The following is a 14711-nucleotide window of genomic DNA, read 5'->3' as shown; positions in this document are numbered from 1 at the left end:
GGCTTCTGTAGCGTGGGAATTATTTGATACGAGACGCTCACGTTTTCCTCTTGTAAACCCTTCTGTTTGTTCCTACACATTTTAACCCTAATCCTGCCACACAGAAGCTCAAAAAGAGATAAAAAAAACAACAACATAGTTCACAACCACTACAATTTCATTGCATGTTATAAACACAAAACAAACTAATCCTTTGTTTGTTTTGTGGACTTAAAAAGTGTAATTTAAAGTTCAGTTAATTATTAGGTAGGACTACAGAAGGACTATAAGCTCATCACACTTTCAGACCTCCATGGTTCTTACCATCAGGCGGCACGCTGCTGCTGGGCGGCAAATCGGGTGATTTCAGCCACAGCTTTTCACCTCCATCCTCAAGGAATATTAGTGAGATCATGAAAACAAACCAAAAATGTCTCCCGTCCCCTTAAAACCAGCTTCCGCTCGTTGGATCCGTTTTGTTTTCAGTAGCATCCAAAGATCGCTCCGTTTTTCACTGAGCAAACGAAACCTTTCCTTGCTTGACGCCATGTGATGACAGAGCCCGGCTAACTGGTCCCCACAGTGGCCCTAAGGACGACTTCGTGTTTCTGTGAACACGCCCCTCACCAACATGCACAAATAGCAAGACGACGTAGAGAGCAGCCTGCTAATGAACTCAAAAGAAGCGCTTTAATCCAGGGTTTGAAAGGTTCGCTTAAACCCGGCTGGCGGCGCCGACAAACAGGTTTAAAGGAATGAAGTTACTCATCCGTCAGTGAAATCCTGACTAACCAAACACGCAGACACGGCCCCGCCGTCAGCAAAACTAAATTACTGAGAGTTTCAGAATGTCATCTTATAAAGAAGATCCAATAAAAGGCTAAGTTTAGGCTTTGCTTTTTTTTTTTACAGATCTGAAACTTCTTTTACTAAGCAAGATGGATTTTCCTTGAGTACAGGAAAATTTGTTTATACCGGCACAAAGATGCACTTTCCCAGATAACGAATAAGAAGTTAATGACCTGGAAGAAAGTAAGCATTGTAAAGCGTGAACTAAACTAGCTAACTTAAAAAAAAAAAATGAAAATATGCAAACCAACTTTTATTTGATCCTCAAATAATGTAAAGTGGCAGGACAAAAATTATTATAAAAGAGTCCCAACGTAAAGCACCAATTTCCAACATCATTGTCAAAATACTGGTGAAAAGAGTTTGTGTATTACACTTCATACAGCAGCTGATAAGTAAAAAAAAAGAAACAAGCAGGGATGGCACATGTTTTATAATGCGTGTATACCAATCAGAGATCTTTAAAATGAAAGGAGGCATTTTATCACGATATGTTTGTGTGAAAAAACAAACAGCTACAAAAAAAATCCAAAAACCATAAAGATGCATCAAGCATCACTTGTTGTTTGACTACAAAGTGATGTTGAGACACTTTGTGAAGCAACAGAGACAGTCGCAGCCTTAACACAACAATGTTAACACTCTTTACACAATGCCCAATTAATGGCCTAAAAGAACCAAGATCTAAGATATTAAAACGTGTGACGCAATGCTGACAGATTGTTTTTTTTGGTTTATATATTAGAAGATTTAACTCTGTGCTACCGAGATGGCTCGACTGCACTGAGATGTTAAAATGCGTACTACGAAGCTAAAAGGGGGTAAAAAGCTTTTAACACTAAGATGTTAAAATACATAACCAGATGCTACAAAGATGTTAATTCACTGTACCCTCAGAATAACAACACAGCCATTGATGTCTAGACAAAAGTAAGTACACAAATGGGAGACCATGTCAAAATTGTGAATATAGTAAAATAGAAAACTAATTTTTAGCCAAAAAGTGTCACCAAGTTAAAACCAAAGCATGGGCGGCGCTTCAAACCGTGTCAGGATTCTCTGAGAGGACAAAGCCAGAACCAAGGCTGGATTTTACCGGGTCAAATCTGAAGGAGATGAAAATCTACTGTGCAAAGATTAAATTATTCTGATATACTGGGGATAATGTGGTTCGAGTGTGAGAGGTAAAGGGTGACTTCTATGTCAATATTCTCTAAAAATGTGTAATAATCTGAAGGGCTGCACAGTGCAACGCAACAAGAAGGTCCTGGGTTCAAATCCCAGCCCAGGGTCTTTCTGCATGTTCTCCCTGTGCATGCCTGGGTTCTCTCCGGGGACTCCAGCTTCCTCCCACAGTCCAAAAACATGAAATTTAGGTTAACTGGTCTCTCTAAATTGCCCTTAGATACCATCGTGTGTACTGGACCGGTGACCCGTCTATGGCACCAGCCGTATCTGCAAGTAATAATCTGCCATCAACTACTTTCACTTCAGTTTGGGTATCTACTTTCACCAATAAATGCTCCCAGCTACACGTCATAATAGCATTTTGGTGTCACCGTGAGCGCGCCGCCTTACAATGACTTCCCACATTCAGAAAAGGCGCGATGTGCTTTTTTTTGTCCAGTTACATAACAGTCAGTTTCCTAATATAATCAGATTTTGTGCAACCTGCAACCTCTTACAGTCTTTAGGTTACAGTGTGGCCATCAGATAATAAAAGCTATAAAAAGGTGCAGAACGAGGAGTTAGGAGGATTGAAACATTTTGTAGAAAGTTTAAAACCTTGATTGTAACTAAATATATTTTATAGAAATGTAGCTAAATAGAATGTGTTGTGAGCATAAAAAGTACAGTGGGAGTCAGAGTAATTATCATCTGCGTCTTTATCCAAAACACCGTGGTCGGCCATGTAATCCTCGTCACCCAATTTTAACCATTACAGAAAAACAGTTTAAACATTGTTTCTGTTCTGTTTAAAGCGTACCTGTGGTTAATTTAGATTTCAGAGGAGTTCAAATCAAACCAACACTTCTAGTATTTGCTGAGCCAAATGCGGCTGTGCTTTCTATCTGATCAGCGGCTCGTGTGAGGAAATGTAAGGAGGAGTAAAAGGAAGGAAACAGTCTAAATGTGGAAATGACAAATAAACCTGTCAGCATCACCGAGTTTTTTAAATAAAGCAAAAATATGACAAAACCAAAAATACGAAGAGCGATTTGAAAAATGATGAATGATGATGGAGGTATGCACGGGTTTACGCCCGCCTCACAGGTTTAACTAGAAAGGCAACTGTTGCGACCAATTTGACACAAAAGGAAAATACTTTAGACAGGTAAAACCAGTTGTGATGTAGCCAAGCAGACGGCACAAACCTGAACTACTAACAAAACGGTGGACTTTGGAAAGTCTTCCAAGAATAAATTACTCCCGCTCAAGTTTGAGTATTCTTAGCATTTTTAATGTTGAAGCGGAACGGACCGAGCTCTGAGGAGAGCAGAGGGATCCGGATCCAGCCGGGAAACGACAACGCTAAATTAGCAAGGTGGCAGGACCTGCCAAAACCATACAACCGGTTTATCCATTTATCCCACAGTAGAACAGATGAGGGAGTTCTTTGTTCCAATCTGATCCTGACGTCTGAATTTAAGTATCTGCCAATACCGATATTTATCAGCCTAGAAAATGTTTCACTAGAAATTTGGTGTAGTTTTATGGCATTGCGCAAGTTAGCAAGTTAAAAGTTATACTTTTTTTTTCCAATTTTGTGCCAAGACTGAGCTGTACTTGTATTTAAAACATTAATAATTAAATAATAGGCATCACGATGATCCCGTCACATCCATATTTACATTCAGGTGCAGAACTGCAAAAGACTGGGAGAGAAGGGAGTGGATGGAGAGACACCAGATTTTAAAGTGACAGTAGTTTAAATGTTGCTGTTGAGGGAAAAGGTTGATAAGATGGCCTAAAAAGTCACAAATTACTGCATAATGGTGTGATCCGACGAAAGATTATCAATGCTTTGTGCCCGAGACAGAAGCAACAGCAAACTTGTGATCTGCTCTAGCTCAATATCTAAAATACTTAAAATTATATCTAAACAGGTCAAACCTGCAAATAATTATTTTCCGTGCGTTCGAAAAAGCTCTACGTCTGGACAGCAGCAGGACTGGGTAAATACCTCTTGTTGCGCTAAACTTTTCTTACTCCATCATGATACACTGAAACCGGTGACATTTCCGGGGACAGCTTTTGCCAGGGACATTGTCATCCAAAACAGGGTCTGTCCCTGGAAATCGGGGGCATCTGGTCACTTGGGAAGAAAATGTAATGCGCCTTATAATCCAGTGCGTCTTATATGTGGACTAAGACACACAGACACGTAAATTCACGGTGCACCTTATAACCCAGTGCACTTTATATAAAAATATGGTAATGCAGTGAAACAGCCCTTTAGCAATAGTAACACACGCCAGATTACGCATAGCAAATAAAAGTGCTATATGTGGAGCTCAGTTTGGCTGTATTTCGCCACAATGGCGAATGATTGCTTTGAACTGCTGCCACCCCAGTAACATGAATTACAGAAACTGTTAAAGAGGTGCGGATCGGACTTCTGATGAAATGATCTTCCCTTGTCGTAAATACCTTCTCGACAAGCTACATTGACAGGTCGGCTAAGATCTTTCATTAGACAATCGGTTATACAAGTTGGTCAGCCACAGAAAAAGCAATTTAAAAGTAGCAATAAGTAAGATACTTACTGTAAAATCAACCTAAATCATTCTCATTTCTCAACCGGGATGGAAGTAACATTCCCTATAAACAATCGGTCCTCTCCATCATCAATGTCTTAGTCACATTTTTCTCCTTTCAAACCTAGAGGTATGGTCAGGAACTACTTTGGTTCAGAGTGTAGCCTGTTTTTACTTCCTGGTTCCTCAGCCAATCATATGAAAGTTCCCAGGGTTCCCAAAATAGAAAGCAGCATTTGGTATTTTATTTTGACAAAAGAGCAGCAGCCTGCTAACATGGAAGCAAGTCAGAGAAGCAGACCAGAAATTGAACAGAATACAACATTATAGGCATGTCCTGTGTTAGTAAAAATTCAGCTGAGTTTCACAGGAACAATGGACTGTTGAGTAAATTGCCTGTCTCTGTAAAAAGCATTATAAAGCATTATGTATGTGTTGTTCTGATTTTAACCACTGGGTATCATTATTACCTATTGTTCCTTTAAAATTAATTGCTTTATTTGCTACCTGTGGTAGAAATTTCGTTTCAGTACAGCCCATCAAGAGAAAGACAGACATGGGTAGACGTGAGACTGTGGCTCTCACTGCATCTCTGACAGTGCGAGAAATGCAAGAAAGTCCCCAGCACGAAAAAGCAAACATACAGAAAATGTGTCTGCTCATAGAGCATCATGAGCAGACACATTTTAGGTGGTAGAGGCATCCAAGTCCAGTATCCCAAGTGAGCAGCGCGTTCGCGCGCATCCAGCCTAGGTTCCTGTCCCAGGGAGGAATAAACAAACGGGCACAATGAATGTGTTGAGGCACAGGGTCGTGTATTTATGACCGTGTTCGTCTGTGTGTGCATGTGTATGTCAGTATATGGGCCGACGACTCTCCTCCTCCTCCCCCCAGCCATAGTCTTAGATGGTCAATTATCAGCAGTTCAAGAAGGGCACTGTTCGACTTCACAGGTGTCATGAATGGGAGCGGGCAGGGGTAGAGAGTCTTGTTTGCAAAACATCCGGGAGAATTTGAGATAAGGCAGCCTCCAAGGCAAAAGACTGGGAGAGAAGGGAGCAGGTCAGGGCGGCGGATTCAATAACTAGGAGATTGTTTTTGTGTCAGGCTGACTGTAAAATTTGTCTCAGCCATCAAGTCTCAGCTTGTCCGTCTTCATGGCAAGTCCCAAAACAACCGAATTGGTTGGAATTTCTGCCGTAAATGGAACTAGAAACTTCTCTGAGGACTTTCCATTCCACCATACAGTTCAGACCATAGCCGTCATGCGATGCTGTGCAAGTATTGCATCCAGCTTGCGGTTTTGTTCACAAAGCATTTGAGTCTGGGTAATCACAGCTCGGTTTAACCCCTCACAAACTCCCAGCAGCCTCACTAAGGCCAAAACTGCCGCCGAGATCTGCTGAATTTGCCGATATACCAGGTAGCCGCCAGCTCCAATAAGCAGAAATTCTGTTATAAATCCAATTATGTACGCATGTTCCAAGTCCATGATGGACAGAATAGGCAGACATCATCTTCCACGGTGTATCCGGCTGTGTGTGTCCCCTCAGGGCAGCTCGGCTTCCCCACGCTTGGTCTTCTCATTGAGAAAATCAATTGGGTTGAGCGACAAGCTCATCAGATCCATAGTTTTCGATTCAGATGATTTGCAGAAAAAGGCTCTGAGAGAATCGCAAGTAGACGGAGAGCACAAGCAGGAGGGGTGATTTCCATGTGGAGGCAAACCCCACTTTAAATATATTTCTGACACCTAAAGGACGCGTCTGATTCACTAATTGTTACATAGCCAAAAATTGCAGACCTCTGCGATATGGAAATTGTGTTTTTTTAAATTGCGATTATATTGTAAATGGGAGTAATTGTGCAGCCCTACTGCATCGGCAGCGATGCACGAAGAGTCAATCTAGTCAACTCGGTTTCATTTTTAACAAACTAGACATGGAAGTAGAGATGTTTTACTTTTTTACAAAGTGAAAGAAGAGTGTCAAGACTTTATTGTTCAATTAGTGAGTTAAAAAAAAAAAAAAAAAAAAAAAAACATACACAAAACTGTTCTCCCGTGATTGTTTCAACATACCAAGACTGCCTAATATGAGGAGAATCCCATCTGTTTAAATTCCATTCACAACATTTATGCTCAATATTGCACCTTCAAGTAAATGGCTCTGTGGTCGTTTCCAGATTTCTGACAAAAATACAGTTTGCTCTGATTGTTATACCTCTCCAGAAATCCTGTCTGCAGCAACAAAAACTCCACCTTTCTTAGTCAATTCCAGCTGTCTGCTTTATTGTTGTAAAACATTTTGTTTCTAGATAGAACCACATGAATGAATCAAATGAAACCCTAAATGAACAAATAATCAGCGAATAAAGTTAAGACCAAAATTATTAATAACTCATCATTCTTTTTCTGGTGTTCTGTTAATTGCAGCAGGAATTACTGATGGACACAAGCTGTGAAAGAAGCTGAAACAGCTCCACAGGAGGGGGGTTTAGACTGAGCTCTGAATGGACAGTGCTGTGAATGGATCATCCGCAGCCCAGGTGGGCTTTGTGATTTTTTTTGTGTGGCGTGTGTACAGTCAGGGAAATGCATGTGTCATACGGTCATTGCGTGAGAGCTTAGAGCTCTGCTATTACTATTATCACAGTATAAATAAGGACGTTTACTCACGTCAATGAACTCTGCGGTCACATCTGAGCGATTAGCAGCTCTAGTGTCCGCTTCAGTGAAAACCAACGTTCATACTGTACTCCCAGCGCTATTCCAGTCTTTTCCCTCTTGGAATCATATCTTCTTTTTTTTTTTGTTTTAGACTGGATCTTAAACCTTCCTTCATCGTTTCCACAATTTGCTGGGAGATGCTAACAGCCGTTAGCCGCTTCCTTGTTTATCCCCTGCTGTGCATGTGCAGTGTCATACTTCCGTTATTATAAATATACATGAAGGGCCTTATTTACTAACAAACTGAGCAAAACAAAGCGTAAAATACAAAACTAACCAATGGTTGTTTTTTTTTTTTAATCTTTCATAAAAACTTTGTATGTGCCCAGAGTGAGCTACTGACGTATAAATAAAAAGTCAAATAACGTGACTGTGTATGTACCTTTAATATTAAGGAACACTGAGTGGGTCAAACTGAAATAATTTAATTATTTTCAAACCATGAACAACGCCTGAAGAAAAAAAAAAAAAAAAAAAAAAAAAAAAAGAAGACAAAGGACACCAGCTTTCTACACCCAGACATGCAGAATCAGATCGGTGGATTTATGGAGGCTTTCTCTCATTTCACACTGAAAGCCGTTAACTTTTGCCTCTGAAGTGTCCATCCATCCACCTCATGCGGTACAAGGCAGCAGCTGTCTCCCTTTCAATGGCTGCCGGCCCCTTTTTCCTATATAAAGACTTGGAGCACCCGGGAGGAGCAGCGGGGTGCTTTCGCAGATGTACACGACTGAAATGAGCTCGAGCTTCGTCACAGCATGACGCTGTCTCCACTGACCGAGTCTGGGAGTCAGCGCAACAATAAAAACCATAAAAACAATATCACTCCGGTTAAAAATCTTTAAAGCTATTAACGCTGAGGGAAAATATATGATATAAAGCTTTAAATTTTAACTCCGTAACAATCCAACAGATCAGATACAAATCGGATTCATTGTTGCTGCACAAGCTCGCGAGATCAGGATGGTCTCACGAGGCTACAAAGTTCTCCCTCCTGGCGTATTACTACTTTAACAAGCCGACACAATCTGTTCTCCCATAAATATTACCACAGAAAACTTAAATAAACCCACGTAACAACAAAATATCTTCAAAGAAGGCCAAACTAAACTTCTAGAGAAAATCCAAGTTAATCGCAGGACCAGGGGAGAGTGGATCGGTAACTTTTGTCTCACGTTCAGTTCAAAAATGATCTCAGGGAAAATGATACCGTCTGCAAGCTTTTTTTGGCGATAACGGCAGGATGGTGACGCTGTTCGGGAGAATGGGCAGGAGCTTTTCTAAGGATCGGGATGAAGAAGGCACAAGACGGATGAACACACATGAAGTGAAACATCTTGACAGTGAGCGGATTCACGAGCAGAAGAGTGAAATGAAGACGTCCATGCTGGTTATGGAGATGCTCTCACAGACTCAGGCTCAGAAAGAAGCCCATCGAGTGCTAAAAGAAGCCTCATCTACATGAAAGTGACAATCATGGCTCGTCAAGAATGGGTTGTGAAGGGGAAGCGTAAAGATCCCAGACAAATCAATCAAACTCTTTGGGATGAGGGGGAGGAGCTTGGAGGTATCTTCCCTACCTGGGGAGGCAGCGTCCCCATCGAGCAGGTTGTCGTCTTCGGTGGTGTGGAAGTCCATGACGATGCCGGCTCCATCCAGCAGCTCCTCGTCGCTGCTGGCGCTGGCGATGCTGTTGTAGCTGTTCCTGCAGTAGCCTCTGTGGTAGAGCTGCTCCGACTCCATTTAGCAGCGCACCGTTACCCTGAGTGATAAAGGAGGGAGGGAAGGAGGGAGGAAGGGGAGTGGTGAAGATACAGACAGGCTGTGCTCAAAGGAGGCTAGTTGGCAGAGTCTACAAGGTGGAGTGGGGTCTAAGCGGCAACACGCCGATGAGTGAGGGAGGGTTGTTAAGATGCGCGCTGTCACCTGAAGCAGAGAAACGGCAAAGACGGACTGGAACAAAGTGAAGCGGTCATGCACACGTTTACTGTTTACGGCAAAACCCAACTTTACCTGCATGTATAAGCAAACTGTTAGCTGATCACAACAAAACAGCAGACGGGACTCTCTGCGTTTGACCAAAACAAAAAGTTCACATACTTATCAGGTTGAAGACAAATGATACGTGTCTTAGAACATGTTTTTAATAAAACGTCAGCCCCAATGAACCCGGATATCCCTGAATAAAACCCAGTGCAACCAATTCCCCCAGCGGTGGACCTGAATCCGACTGTCAATCCAGACGTTCTTCGAAAGGCCAGAGAACATCGGTGAACAAACTGCATCAGGAGGACCATTGAACACAGCAGACAGGTCAGAGAGAAGGTTGTGGCGACGCTAAAAGCAGTTTTAGGCTACGAAACGATGTTCAACCCATCGTCTGAAAGAGAAAAGCAGGGAAATGCAGACCTACCGAGACACGGACGTCCACCTAAACTAACATTGAGGAGGAAGTAGGGCGTCAATCAGGGAAGCAGCCAAGAGGCCGCAGAGCTGTGGATGGAGAACCTTTCAACAGGAAAACTATCATTATCGTCGAAAGAAAGCCAAAAGAGGCTCTCTGGTCAGATCAGACCTCAGCTGAACTGCATACAACAACGGGAAAAATGACCAGCCTCCATGGTAAACGTGTGTTGGATCCTATTGGGATAATTTTCCCCAGCAGAGAGGGAAGCTGGTCAGAGCTGATGGAAAGATGGATGGAGCTAAACTCTGGTCAATCGTGAAAGAAAAGCCATTAGAGGCTGCAAAGGATCTGAGACAGGGTGGAGGTTCACCTTCCAGCAGGACATGGACCCTTTATAGGACAAGAGACTTCATAACAAACTATATTTACATGTTAGGACGGCCCAGTCAAAGTCTAGAGCTAAATCCAACAGAGAATCTGTAGAGTCTCTTGAAAGTTGATGCTCTCCGTCAAACATGACTAAGCTCGGGTATTTTGAAAAGAAATAGGCGAAAAACATAGTTTTTAGAAGAACAGAACTGTTACAGAGACCAAAAGTCTTCCTGCTGTAGATGCAGCGAAGGCCCCATTTCTGCAAAGTATCGACTCAGGGAGGCCAAATACAAATCAAAATCACAAATGTTCAGAGTTTCAATCCCTTTTTTTTTTAAAGGCACCATATAGAACAAAGACAATAAGTCACTAGGTGTCAGCTCTCTGGACAAATACAGCCTGAACAATGAGCTAACACTTCCTTCAGTTTACAATTCTTTATAGGATGAAATGAAAAGTAAAGTTGGTGTGAAAACATGTGAAGAATACCCATAAGGAGGCTTTTTCATCCACAGACACAGGCCTTCCCTTCTGCCTTGTCCTTTTCAGACCCAGACATGTTATTTCCATCTTTCTGTGTAAAAGCACCTTTATGATGACTTTTAACTGTCAAGAATACACAACCATCTGTATACGAACCTGGGTAAACGTAGGCATTTAAAAAGAGGAATTCCTCCAGAGTTTTGGAAAAGGTGATTAAGGATCTTCCTTCTTTCCCTTTTTATAGAAAAATTAGAAAAGAGATACCCATGTTTGTTTCTTAAACCATCTTTACAGCTGATTAGGGGATTTCAACCACAACTTTACCACAAAGACAGATGATGACAATACTGCTCCCAAATCGAGACTGAACCACCACTTTCTTCCAAACAGCACCATCCTGTGGCCACGCTGGGAACTACCCACTAGACTCAGACAGAAGGTGACCTAAAATGATCCTCTCTCTGCTCAAGTCCCAGCTCACCGCCGCCTGGGAATCAGAGATGAGCTGAATATAAGGAAGTATTAGTTGGGAGATACGGGGAGTGAGAGCGACGATAGAGAAAGGCTGATGCAGGTCAATGTGGGCCGAGCAAGTGACTCCTCAATGTGAGCTAATTATTACACAATTGAACTGTTTTGTTAAAAGTTCATGGTCAGGTGACTTCAGGCTTTAAAATGCTAAGAGAATGCCTAAAGCAAGTGAAGACACAGAGGTTGCTTTGGTGGTGGGGGAAAAAAAACTTCTCTAAAGCTTCTGAAAACTGCTAAAACTGCAAAATTATCTATGTGTCTGTTTCCTGTGGGGTTTGACCGTCGCCAACGGAAGTCTGTGTGAAAGTAGAACATCCCTATTCAGCTTTTTCTCTCGTTTACACGCTGCTGTACGAGAAACGTTTAACGTTAAAACCTGCGGACATGTGCAGCCAGTGTGGCTCTAAATTCAGCAAATAAAAGTTCAATATAAGCGGTTCAGCTTTCAGGTTCTTCGTAAAGAAGCCTCCCCTTTTAGATGCAGCCTGTCAAGTGATTATGACCCCCTGTGGTTACAGTAAACTAGAAATTAATAATTTTAAATGAGCAGATGTTAAAGAATAGGCGCAAATTGATGCATAAAACGTCCTGTGGAAGACGGCTCCTCACAAGCGCCTGATTTTCTCATGAGTGACAATAATCTATGATCAGCAGCTCAAATACTTACTGATAAATCCTATTTTTCTGTAGTCTTCTGTAAATGCCTCACAACTAAGAACCCCCTGCCATAATTGGCACCACACTGCAAAACAGAAACTAAAAGTAAGTGAAATTTTCTTAAAATCAATGTATTTTTCCTTGATTAGGGCAGGTAAATAAGACTATTTGCCAATGGAATAAGATTTTTGCACTTGAAATAAGATGATGTAGATGAATTGTTCCAATTTTAAGTGTAGGATATCTACTTATCTTATTTTAGGGGTAAAAAAAAAAACTCATTTCATTGGCAAATTTATTTATTTAGCTCCTCAAATCAAGGAAAAATACACTAATTTCAAGAAACTTTTACTTACTTTTAGTTCCCCTTTTGCAGTGCACTACGTACTTTGCTGCTATTTTCCAGGTTGAATAGAAATCTGAAAAGTTGGCGACATTTTATGTTGAATTAAAAACCACTAGACCTATCAAGAAACCCGAAGCACCTTTTTTTCCTCTTTTTATTTGCTGTATTCCTTGGGAAATAACAGAGCTGGTAAAAGTCAGAGCCAACAGGGTAAGATCTAATGCAAAACAAAAAAAAAACAACAGAAACTGACATCGGCCAAGAGAAAAAAACCCGATTGCTGCATCTCTCCCTCAACAAAGTAAGGACAATCTTTTTAAAGCCAACAATCACATCGATTGGCTGTAAGACATAAATTCCCCTCTGAGGTTTTATCACATCAACGGTTCCGCTAAATTCAATTCATCTCCTTCAGAGAGCCAACCCTGAAGCAGGGACCTTCTTCTTCTTGGGCCATGTGACGACGGATGGTTACGAAGAGTCACATGGAAGAAAAGGCCGGGGTACGACGGAGTAAACCTCAAACTGCGGCTCTACGCTCTCAGCTCTGGGACGGTCAGCTGAACGCGGCTGATTTTAAACCCAACAAGTGATTTAAATCTCTTTGTTAACTTGATGCTACCATCACAACACCTCTTTATGAGCCATTTAAAGATGTACAACGGATAACTGGAGGAACATACAGATGTGACTAAAACAGTGATCGCTTTTCTTCTGATGCCTTTATGCTGATTAGTTAAAAAAAAGAGCAAAAACTAAGAAAAAAGCTATAATGAATAAATTGTAGCTCATAAGGTGACTTTAAACGATGGTGAGCATTATGACAGCGTGTTTGCAGATCTCTAACGGATGTCGTCGGCTGTAATTCAGCTCTGAGGAGACCTCCGCCTGCTTCTCAGCGCGCACGTGTTCTTTGTCTGAAACTCAACCGCGCTGACATTTAAAGGTGGTGCACACTTTAACTCATCAGGGGGGGGGGCTGATTCGTGCCACATTAACGGCCATGGAAACCGTAAAGAGGGGCAAATTTTATCTTTCCAACCAGACGCTTTATTATGAAAATGCTGCTTTCTTCTTTAATGGCGTCCTGACCTTTAATGGCTATAGCTACGAGAGCCTCCAGTCTGATGGTTTGTAACAGAAATCAAAGATAAATATGTCGGGCAGACAGCAGGCGCGCTGATAAGGGAGGAGGGAGCTCCTCGGTCCGTTAGATCACAGCCCTGTGCGTCGGGACGTGGCTCAGGAGAGACGAATCTGTCGATGACGGCTAAACGGTCAGCAGGAACGTTGTACGACTAGCTGAGCAGCGAGCGAGCTCATCTTCCTCCAGCTGGTCACCATGGAGGTGCTGCCCGGACGACTGTTGCTGCGACGTGACTCAGCGTTTACTCCAAGCGACAGCCCCACGCCTCCTCCTCCTCCTCCTCTTCCTCCTCCTCCTCCTCCTCCTCCCAGAGGGTCGGTACGTCGACGCACACATGCTTCATAAGTTATACCCAAGGAACATCAGCGCCAACACATCCAGGACGGAGCTTTAATTCATCATAGCAAACAGCCCCCTTTTAACACAGGAAACACAACCTGCCGCTGCACACTGCTGGTCAGCTGGCTTAAAAAAGGAGGTTACAACACTTTTTTCTCCCCTACAATGAAGAAAAATTCAGCACAAAAGAAACAAACGACAATGAAGTGTGATGCAAAAAGGAGCGCCGTCCGTCCGTCTAACTAACGCAATGCTGGTTTGAGACCTCGGCTGGTGAACTACGGCTGATCTGACCTGTCTGGTTGGGGACTGGCTGCCAAACATTGACATTAATCAGCCGGTAGGAATAAAGAGAATAATAATAATAATAATAATAATAATAATAATAATAATAATAATAATAATCTGCACAATGCAGATCTGCACACGCTTATAATATGCTTTTACTCAAATCAAGATAATAACATGGAGGTATAACTGTGCTAATCATGGGCTCAGCAGCAGATAAAACATGAGAATAGTAAAAGTTGTGCTTCAGAAAGCTGCCGTACTCAGGTTGGATACAGGTGCCCTCTTCGTAAACTACAAGGATTAGTCGTTTCCAAACAATAAAAAAATATGTTTCAACCCAGTTAACACTGGATGGATGCAGAAAGTCTTTAGAGAATAAATAAATACATGATTGAAATAACAGCCTGATTAACAGATACTCTTTCATGAATTTGACAAAAAAAAAAAAAAAATCAAACTTTTTTTTCCACCCTTCTAAAATAAAAAGGTACATGACATTTTATTTTAAGAAAGGTTAAGGACTTAATGAAACAGTAATTCAGTAATTTCCCTCTGGGATTATTAAATCATTTCTGATTCTGAAACAGACTAACGATCAAGTGACTCCTGCATAAAGAGGCATCATGTTGCCAAAGGTTTGGCTCCCCCCCCCCACTGGGACATCCGTTTACAGCCCAGCCCCTGGGCACGCAGACTTTTCTACAAAACGCAGAGTCAATACCCACAGACCGCCAACGTTCACGTGGTTTTCAGACCACAAGCAAAGCTTTCTTGTCCCACATCAGTGTCTAAAATCACAAATGACTTTCTAGAAGAACTGTAAA

At 41.9% G+C, this 14711-nt stretch overlaps 1 protein-coding gene across 5 annotated transcripts in view; it reads right to left on the bottom strand.

Moving 5' to 3' along the window:
- clcn3 (chloride channel 3) overlaps nucleotides 1–14711 on the bottom strand; it is a 51629-nt gene that overhangs the window by 34828 nt on the left and 2090 nt on the right. For 3 of the 5 annotated variants that reach the window (XM_012873103.3, XM_012873127.3, XM_012873134.3), the window contains exon 2: nucleotides 8895–9076. The exons of 1 other annotated variant lie outside the window; for it this stretch is intronic. In XM_012873103.3, the coding sequence (XP_012728557.2) occupies nucleotides 8895–9057 (163 nt within the window). In that variant the 5' untranslated portion in view covers nucleotides 9058–9076. Of the gene's footprint in view, nucleotides 1–303; nucleotides 516–8894; nucleotides 9077–14711 lie in introns of those variants that run through there. One more of the 5 variants, XM_021321970.2, reaches the window with a different exon arrangement.

Source organism: Fundulus heteroclitus, chromosome 14, assembly GCF_011125445.2.
Source record: "Fundulus heteroclitus isolate FHET01 chromosome 14, MU-UCD_Fhet_4.1, whole genome shotgun sequence".
Lineage (NCBI taxonomy): Eukaryota > Metazoa > Chordata > Actinopteri > Cyprinodontiformes > Fundulidae > Fundulus > Fundulus heteroclitus.
The sequence above is the reverse complement of the archived record's forward strand: the minus strand, read 5'-3'. Positions and strand labels throughout refer to the sequence as shown.